At 48.3% G+C, this 10,132-nt stretch overlaps 1 protein-coding gene across 1 annotated transcript in view; it reads left to right on the top strand.

Annotated features, from left to right (window-relative positions):
* LOC133274717 (ras and Rab interactor 3-like) overlaps positions 1 to 3,982 on the top strand; it is a 159,482-nt gene extending 155,500 nt beyond the window's left edge. Inside the window, exons 25-26 of the mRNA XM_061464254.1 lie at positions 1,474 to 1,637; positions 3,573 to 3,982. Of these exons, the coding sequence (XP_061320238.1) occupies positions 1,474 to 1,637; positions 3,573 to 3,881 (473 nt within the window). The 3' untranslated portion in view covers positions 3,882 to 3,982. The remainder of the gene's footprint in view (positions 1 to 1,473; positions 1,638 to 3,572) is intronic.
* Positions 3,983 to 10,132: the final 6,150 nt, after the last annotated feature.

The following is a 10,132-nucleotide window of genomic DNA, read 5'->3' on the forward strand; positions in this document are numbered from 1 at the left end:
GTTAGCCTGCTCTCAGCAGCACTGTGTGAGAGATGGTAAAAAAAAGAGGGGGTTTGGCGTAAGCAGACTTAGGTAGCTATGGGACATTCCTCATCAGACCCACCAAGTACAGAAAGTCAAATGGCAATGCTGGTCTCTCCTCTCTTACACCAGACTTTAGAGTTGCTCCAAAAATACTTCTCTTATATAAAATGTTGTCTTACCTACCACTTAAGCAACCAGCCGCAATGACTGTGGAGCTGATCAGAGCCTGAGGAAGGGTTACGAAACCCCAGGCGGGCTGGTGCGAGGTTTGGGTGATGTGGAAGTGCCATCTAGAGGCAACTGCAGTTATTACGAAACTTACTAAAAGCAGGGAGCCCCTCCCAGCTGACAGGCTGTTTTTATTTCTCCGTTTCCCTGGCACCGCGGTGAGCGGAGCAGAAGAGGGGAATCTCCCAGAAGCCGGGCCTCGGCCCCACCGAGGACTGGCCTCTCACCCTGCCTCAGGCCAGGTGTGCTCCTGCTCGGGCAGCTCTGCAGGCTGACTCCTTCCTTCTGTTCAGAGGAGACCCTGGTGCAGCTGGGAAAATGAGCGCTCTCAACTCGGCACTGGAGCCATTCCTTGGCATGGGTCTGCCTCACAACCAAAGCAGCAGCTTCCCAATATCCAACTCTGCCGTCTTATCAGGGCTTATTTTCACCTATGTTGATAAACCCTCTTCTTATCATGGTCCAACTGCTTTCTTGGCTGCTGCAGTTCATTATTTATTACCTGCTACAGCCAACACCATAGTAGTCTTGGAGTTTCTGAGGGGGAAAGGGTGGCTGCAGGCTTTTACTGCTTTATCCCATCTCTCTGCTTTACCAAGATTTATCCCTCATCTCTGAACAATCCAGGAGTTACTCTCAGCCGACACCTGGGCTCCAAGTCTAGATGACAGAGATGGAGGCAGTAGAGGGTAACTTGTCCTTGCAGGTCTGAGACATCCTTAACAGTGCTGAGCCCACAAGCGGACCCGAGCTCTAAACACTTTAGCAACGTAGCTAGAGTTGGAGGGGGCTGCATCCAGCCTTGTCATTTTCTTACAGAGTAACTACAGTTGTTACTAATTTCCTTGTATTATGCGGACTGCTCAGGAGTCCAGATTGCAGACCTGTTGAACTGGCCCTATTAAACACAGCAAAGAGATGGCCATGCCCCAAAGAATAAACCATCTGTGGTCAAAGACATTGCTTGGGTTTGTTTGTGAAAGCAGCTTTTGTAGTAGTTTACCTTGAGTCTGGACAGTGATGCTGCTGTGAAGCAGAAGGGGGTGGAGGACACTGTCCATTAGGTCTCCTTTCTCTTGGGTTAATATCAGACATGCCTGCATTCCCTGCAGAGAGGCACAGACAGTGCAAGTGTTAGGCATCTGCCAGCAGGCAGGATGGAAGTGGAAATGGATGGACTGCGCTGGTGAGATATTCATACAAGACCTTATCCTTTTGCAGGCTCCTACTATTTAACTACCACCTATGGGGCCCTGGAGCACATCAAGAACTATGACAAAATCACTGTCACACGGCAGCTGAGCATGGAGGTGCAGGACTCCATTCACCGCTGGGAGCGACGGAGGACACTGAACAAGGCCCGGGCTTCCCGCTCATCAGTGCAGGTAGCTGGCATTGTTTGCTGTGGACAGAGCCTGAAAGATGACCATGCTCTCTTACATTCTTACTGATTTTTAATTTGATAATTATTTTAAAACAAAGTTAACCCAAGTCACTAGTGAAAAACAAGAGTGCATATGTGCAAGATTTCAAAATCTTTAAAAAAAACCTCATTTGAAATATGTATCACTTAAAAAATTAATTTTGAAGTCTTGAAGTACCCTCATAACAATATAATTTTAAATACAGCTGCAGAGTGATTTCGTTCCTTCTCAAAGGAGGCATGCTAAGAGTAGTCACATGTGGAGAGCTGTGCTGGGGAAGCAGGGAGCCCCTTCATCACTCTTAGGGCCTGGGGAATCATGGGCTAAGCTGAGGAGATGTGAGCAGGCTATGCAGGAACAGTTCCTAGATGGCATAAAGCTGTAGGAGGACCTGAGACATCCCAAGGACCAGTCAGAGGAGCATCTTCCAGAGCCTAGCCTCTCTCACCTGGCAGCAGGAAAGACCTAACAGTATCTGGTTAGCTTTGAATCCCATGCTGTATATAGCCCAATGAAGACCTCCCCATGCACAGCGGGAGACGGTCCCAGGAAGGATGGGTGCTTTGGGCCTCCAGCCATGGTGAGGGTGGGTGCAGGACCAAGCAATGGTGGCGCCGCGCCAGCCCGATGTGCTGTGATCAAATTGTCAGCCACAGGGAGGCAGCAAAGGCCACGTCTCGGTTCTGTAAAGCCTTCACAGTGCGAAACAAAATTGTGAAGCCAAGGGGAAAGCCAGGGGAAAGTCTCCCGAGCGGGAGACGCAGACCATATAGCCCTGTGAAAGCGCTGAGTTGATTATGTTTCCCATAGTGTGGTCAAAGCAGTCCCTGATGATCTCAGAACGCGAGAATGATGGATGGGATACACCAAACAGCCATCCAGCCCCAAGTGTTGCTCTGGCAGTAGCTCACGGCAAGTACCTAACATGGAGCATAATAGCTGAATGAGCAAATGCTGCATTTCCTCAGAAGATTCCCCACCCCCACCCCCTCCCCCCGAAGCATAAGCACCATTTTACATTCTTTAGAATGAATCAGAGACATACAAGCACATCCTGGCATATGTAAACAGCTTACTGATGTGTTCAGCAGGCTCCTGCACGTCCCTCTGGCTGCCTTAGTCATCTGCAGTGACACTCCATAAGTACAGTTTGAAAACCCATAGTCCACGTATTTGACAAAACTCACTTCTGATGAACCTGAGTATTTTTTGACTAAAATGGTTGGGAATTTTTTTAAACTTCACAGATACAAATTAAACATTCAGGTTCCACTGTGACTGAAAGCCCTCTAGATTCTGTTCCTCATGAGTCTGGCAAAAACATCTCAGCAGCAATTAAAGCCTGAAACAGGATAGAAAGAAAACAGCTTTCTCAGCATAACTCCTTCTGCTCTTTCATTACTGATGGAAGGAAGTTTGCAGGACACACTCTCAAGGTGCTGTTTGTGTGGCAGGGAAGTTGCAAGGGTCACCACACTGCCAACCCTTTCCTGTTTCTATGAGACAGGGGATTTTCAGGCCAGATCTCTGAGGTTTTGGGATTGTTCTGTTACTTCTTTGCATCCTATTTCTTCAGGAGTTGTAGAAAAGTAGGAGAAGGAACTGTTTCAGACTGCTCACTAAGGATATTCACCAAAATCAGAAAAAAGCTTTCACTTACGTGTCTTTAAAGGGCTAAGTCTTCGGTTAAGTGTTTGTTAGTTTAAGCATTTGCTGATTCAGAGCTTGTCCTTCAGAAGTGAGAAAGGAGAGAATAACCGGGGCATTGGAGAATGATTGGAGGATATTTGAGGGCATTTAGGAGCTCTAGGCAGGTAGTGCTTTGGGGCTGAATGCTACCCCCTTCTGTCCTAAGTCAGTCTCAACTTTAAGATCTATCCTCATGTTTCTCTTCAGGATTTCATCTCTATCTCCTTTCTGGAAATTGGTGCTCAGTCAAGGACACTTGCTTCCCGAAAAGACACCACAGTTGAGCAGCTGAGCCAGCAGTGTGCCGAGAAGTTTGAAGTCTCCCATCCCAAGGACTATAGACTCTTTGTTTACGTTGATGACCAGTGGCTGCAGCTGGACAAAGATGCCCTTCCTCACCATATAAAAGCATCCCTCCTGAAGTGCGAAACCAAGAAAGATTTCCATTTTATTTATAAACCAATAGACCATAAAACCCCACCAGTTCCAATTGTCAAAGAGTTAGACTTTCCCTAAGGGCTGTGCTGCTTTTCTTGTAGTGTTTGTTGTCATCCTGGAAGGGCTGGATAGTTTATCTCGTGAGATCCTCTGATATCTGCAGACCTCAGAAGGTCTCTGGAGCATGGCTTTTGACACAGGGCAGATAGGCTAATTGTAGATGCTGTCCAAATACAGAGCATTTCTCAGCAGAGTTCATTTGCAGAAATAAAAAGATCATTCAGGAGAACATTCATCTTCTGGAAAACTTGAAGTATCAAACCTCAGAACATCTTGCTGGCAGCCAGCCGACATCGCAGAACATGAATGCACAGTGGAGAAAACCCAGAGATCTTCCAGAAAACTTGACATTTACTTCATAGTAAACTATGGCAGGTGTGAATCACTTCCGTGCACAAGGCCTGTGAAAGGTGTGCACACACACCACAATGCTGTCTTTAACACCTTACAGTATCTGTTCACACAGTTTGAATAAACTGAGTCTTGTCTGATGTATTCAGAGGCATAGGGTTACCATCTGTAGCAGAACTCTATCTCTGGCTTGTTGTCTACAAAATGTCATTGCCTTTGCAATCCACAGAATTACAGACCATGCAAGATGATCCTAAGAGTACATTTTCTGCCGTCTATTTCTCACTGAAATCAGGTAGCATAGGCATTTTCATCAATGCATTTATTTTTTTTTAAAAAGATTGAAAGTCTTCACCATCAGTTTTAAGTGTACAGCAGTTTAGTCACATTGATTGTATAATAGTGTCATTGGGTAATTGTGTATTTATTTCCATGTGTGGTATGGTGCAATTATTTTTAAATAAGTGCTTGTAAAGAAACTTAATATTTTTCCCAGTATAGCAAACCAGATGAAAATTTGGAAATCAAAATGAGCTAGAATTAAATACCTGTCCCTTTTTACCTAGATGTCATTTTCTCTAGTGTTTTTGTGACTCTAAGTCCCACCAGTTTCTTACATTAATAAATTCAGGCTGTTGCAGACAGAACTTGCTAATTCTCCTTTCTACCTGTGCTTTCAGTCATTGCAGACTTAAGTTTCCCTGCAAACCTGAATTCACAATAAATTGAACCAATGTAGAAATGCATTTTCTGAAATTTGAAAACAGTATTTCAGGCTTGGATAATGGAAGCAGGAGCCTTAATTGCAAGACAGATCCATGTCTTCCGAGTGCCTTCATTCAGACAAGATTCCCACTGTGAGCATTAGATACTGGATAGTCTGGATGCAAGAGGCACGTAACCTCCACTGCAGCTACGCAACCTTGGGATCAAGCCTAGCAAAGCTCTGACTGGAATGAAAGTGTGTTACTGTGGGTTTTGCACAAAACTGCTATTGTTTCCTCCATTAAAAAAAAAAAAATTGGGACACACTGGGCCAAGTTTCTAGAGCTGCCTGCCTGACTCCTGGAGCTCCAAAGGTAAAGTGGTGTCACACGTAGCTGGTTACTAAGTCTCTGGGCCTTGAAATGTCTGTGTCTGCATGCCTCAGCCGTAGCGTACGCTGGCCAAATCTGCATACAGATAGCAAACCAGTGCTGTGCATCTGCCAGCTTGGGCTGCTGCACATCTTGGTGGGGAAGGGAGAACAACAAAGAATAAGGAACGGTGAATAACAGTAATCTTGGTTTCGAGGACATCATGTGCAGACTCTGCAGTGTGTGACACCCGTACTGAGCTGACTCCAAAGTCATGGTTATTTCTGCTCACGTGCAGCTGTTGGCACCTCCACCTTGCCTCTGGTAAGAATGCTGGAGCTGAACCCCTCCCTTGTACTGCCGTTAGTCTTCTGCAGGGCAGCGTGCTCCTGCTGGGAGCCTGGGCTGCATTCTGGGTGGCACTCTGGATGGCATGGCTAAACCTGACACACAGGCTCTCAGTACTGTCTGACGAAGGAGATGCTGCTCTCAGGGCTCTGAGGGCACACACAGGCATTGCTGCTTCCAGTGCCACCCCAATACTGCTGATACGGTAGCAGTGCTGGTCTCCAGCTCCCCACAGCTCTTTCCCAGCCTGACCTCTGCTAGTCCCCATCCCCAGGGAGCTGCTCAGGCCCCAGACTGGGGCTGCCCCTGATGCTACCCACTGTCCCACTCCCGGCTTTAGCAGTGGCGCAGGCTCCCAGGGAACCTTCATGGCTCTGGGACCTCTCAGCCCCAACAGCAGCTTCCCCACATCCATCCTGAAGGCTGTGGCAAGGGTGTCAGCTCTCATCCTTCTGCTTCCCCGGATGCTGTGTGTTGATGGATCAGTGTCAGGCCCTCACTGGGGAGGTGGTACAGGGTCCCCTGAGCACTCTGGCTGTGAGGTAATGTGTCCTCACCCTGCCCAGCTCCTCAGCCCACCACCATCCCTGCATGTTGGGTGAACTCATGGCAGTTTCCCCAGTGGTGAAAGCACTGCCAGTAAGTCCCTGCACACCGAGAGGCCTGTTGTCCTACTTCCAACATAGGTATTGTCACTAATGTGCCTATGTCCCAAAGTCTGACCTGCTCCATGTTGGCCACACTGAGGACAATCTTTACTGTCACCCTAGGGCTGTGGCAGCAGGAGGGTCCAACCTCTATGCAGCATCACTTACCAACTTTCCTTTTTTCTCAACCCTCCCCCCCCCAGAAACACTCCCCAAATTGTCTGGTTTGCACTGACTCTCTCAAAGGAGACCCCACACACCTCTCACGCCCATTCCCCACACAAACCATGGGCCCAGACTAGGTCTCTGGCCCACCTCCCACTGGCCTCCTCACTCCCATCGGTAGGACTCCAAGCAAAACACCCACCTCACCTCCTGTCGCCTGTGCACAGGTATCACACTACATGGGGTTCATGTACAGCAGGACTGTGGGTCCCCAGTGCCAGACCCAGAGATGCGGGGTCTGACCAGCAGCTTAGTTCTGTCGTGGCTGCTGCAAGTTATTGTCAGCCCCAGAAGCAAAGGTGTATATGTCTACTGAAGTCCCTGGGCTCATCCGGTTATCTTTATACAGTTAATGAGCTTGAAGTAATCTGATGGGGATGAGGCTAAAGTAGAAACATGCAAGGAAAGAAGCTAGGACTGATCTGGGTATTTCCGGAGAGCAACCGGACTTTGCACTGGCCAGGGTTGAACAAAAGATTGATGAAGCAAAGTGTTCTAGCACCTTGCAGTGTCCTGGGATGTCTGAGTCAGCAGCTGGACCTCAGGGCAAGAGGGAACTGAATTATACAACTGATAAGTGGAGCCCATGGAAACCACAACAGTGCTAAAGCATTGCAGTCCAAATTGTCTCAAATCAAAGCCTAGTCCCTAAATCAGACCTGCAGATCCCAGTTTTCAAAATGCAAGAGTGCCAGCTGAATTTCTGTGGGCTTTCACAAAGGCTCGCATGTTGCACATGCCATGTTTTCCTCTGGCATAACAACTGCAAAGCTCTGATTTGATTTGCTAAGGTTGCCAGGGCTGTCCCCAGCTCAGAGATTATTGACAGTAATGCAAGGAACTGAGCCTGCCTGCGAGCTGCCTGGAAGAAAATCCCTGTGCTAGGGCTCGGTGCAGAGTGGGGAGCCCATGGGGCACCTGGCCTGTTTGGTCACATTTTATAAACCACCAGCAACAGCTTCATGAAACATACATCTTTGGGATACAGGGGTGACACGGCTCCTCCAGAGCCCGACCACAGCCCTGCCTTGTCAGGGAACAGAAACTGGGAGGTGACCTGTATGATGGGATCCTGGAGCATCCCAGGACAGAGATGGCTGATGCCTCTTCAAGCTCACAGCTCAGCAGCTGTACTCAGGCTCTGCATGCACTAGGGCCATGCAGAAATAGCCTGTCTGGAGCAAACGTGCTGTTGTTCTGGTGGCTCTGGGAAAGGTCTGAGTCCCCAGCGTGGAGGCTACCAGAGTGGTTCATCACATGCCTCCCTCTGGACCCGGGTGCCCAGGGTACTGCACTGATACCTGACATTTTGGGCAGTGACAAAAAAAAAAACAAAAGGTCAAATGTGGGAATGAAATGGGCATTTTTAAATGCTCCATACGGTTTTATTCATTTGCTTTGCCATGGGGCTTCCTCATGCTGCAGCCCAGGCAAGGAGGAAGCAGTCCAGTCTGGTGATCTGTGGCCACCCCTGGTTAGTCAAGATGGTCACGCCGTGACTCGTGCTTTGGCCCTCACATGAGCCATCAGCAGACAGGAGTGTTTTGGGAGACTGTGACCAAGTAAGGTTGTGCAATCCAGTCAAGGCCTCCTCAAACACTCATTTGCAGGGAAACGTTGTGCAACAATCACTCATTTACTCACAAGGAAAGGATCCCAGTGTGAGAGGGAGGAAGAGGGAGACCTGCTGAACCCAACAGCTTCTGCAAAGAGAAAAGTCCTCGCGGCTGCTTCAAGCACAGATCTTACTTAAGGCCACTTTGCACCCAGTGATAACATCTCTCAATTATTCACTGAAATAATTACACCAACAGGTCATGTATAACCTAAAATAAAAACCATTGAAATCAAAGGCACTTTTCCTGCTGAATTCTGCTTTTGGGGCTCATTATGCATCAGTCATGAACTGTACTTTGAAACCCAGCACAAGACTGGCTTTTTTCCGCAGGCCTGCACAGGGATTCCGGCAGGCAGGGACCACTGGAGGCCACCAGTCCAATCCCTGCTCAAGTGGCTCTGCCTCTCAAAGCTGCCCCAGGGCCTCATCCTCTTGGTGCTGCAGGTCTCCCAGGCTGGAGATCATACAGCCTCACTGGGCCCTGGTCCAGTATGTTGGAGGCTGGATTTGAAAATTTCCTCCTACCCAGCTGGTGCCAAGCCCGAGTCCCACTGGAGTCGCTCCTTGGATGCGTGCTGCTGCTGTGAGACATTGGCCAGCTCTGCCTGCAGGGCATGGGGTTACAGACTTATGAGAGTTCTGTTGTCTCCTGCCTCTTTCAGGGGCTCATGTCTCTAGGACGGAAGCAGCCTCTGATTCAGAATTGCCCAAGTTCTTGGCATGAAATGCTGCTCAGTCAGGACTTCAGCTTAAGTGCCCTTTCCCTCTGCTGCTCCTCCATCCCTATTCTCACGGGGCAGAGGCTGAGCTCAGAAGAAGCCTTAAGCCTCCTATCCTGCAATGGGCATGGCTGCTCAGCTCTAACCTTAAGCTGTTATGGTAGGAGAAGATGCAATTTGGTTTGGGCAGAGCTAAAATAATACAGGAATCTATAAAATTAAAGTGCATTATCTCCACCTCTAGGTGAACTACTTTCTGCTTTATTGCCAGTAGAGAAGGGACAGCAGTTACATGCACTCTGAACAAAGCTGTGTCCATGTAAGCTTGCATTGTGTAGAAACAGCACACAGTGTGCTATGGAGGCTGATCATGCCTCCTGCCCTCCAGGTCCTCTCAAAGGAAAGCAGTGAACTGCTGTGTTCAGCGTATTTGGCACAGAAGGGCTGGGGAAAGGGCCTTGAACTCTATCAATAAGGAGGACAGGAAGCCCTGGCTGGTGTCAATGACACTCTTCTGTGGGTTACTACTCTGCTTAGGAAGGGCTTTTGTAAATAGCACAGCCCCAGCTGTGCCCTGCCCTGCCTGGTGATGATGGTTTTCTGGAGAACCTGATAGTTTTCCATGTTTTGCAGAAGTCATTTCTGCATCACAGCACTCTAGGAATGACAGCCTGAAGCAGCTGCGTGCCCAAAGGAAGAGTGAGGGTGCCTGCACTTACCCAATACACCACCACAAGATACTCTGGCGTAAGACCAACCTTGCACAATCCTAAAACTATTTTCCTTCTCATACGGTTCTATTACCATCCCAAAATAAACAGCCTACCATGCACAAAGCCTGTGCAGTGCTATTTGGAGGCCTTAAAACAAATGTATTGATCAGAGGTGTTTTTTTTTTCTTCTGTGTCCTCAGTGACTGCCAAGGTAATGGGTCTGGATACAAACTGGAAATTCAATAGCACACTAATTTTTGTGGGGCAGGAATAAGAACCTGCTGCATCTCAGATGGTATTGTGGGTGCAGTGACATCTTCAGCGGACTGCCTCCCTGTTTCATTTCAGCACATCCCTGAGGGAAGGGGTAACGACTCCATGGCTATCATTTCAGATGGAGAAGCTCTGGAAATCACTCTTGCAGGAGGAAGACAGACAGTCATGTTTCAGCTTTGCATCCTCAAAGCTACACAGGCCTGCAGAAGGGCCGCAAGGTACAAGTGCCACCTCGGTGTCACTAATGTGTGAAAATAAAAATCAAAATGGTTTGGGTCTGAAGTGACCTTACAGAT

Source organism: Pezoporus flaviventris, unplaced genomic scaffold (assembly GCF_033815535.1).
Source record: "Pezoporus flaviventris isolate CSIRO_AGI_PZ_B2104156 unplaced genomic scaffold, CSIRO_AGI_Pfla_v1 ptg000036l, whole genome shotgun sequence".
In the NCBI taxonomy this organism is placed as follows: Eukaryota; Metazoa; Chordata; class Aves; order Psittaciformes; family Psittacidae; genus Pezoporus; species Pezoporus flaviventris.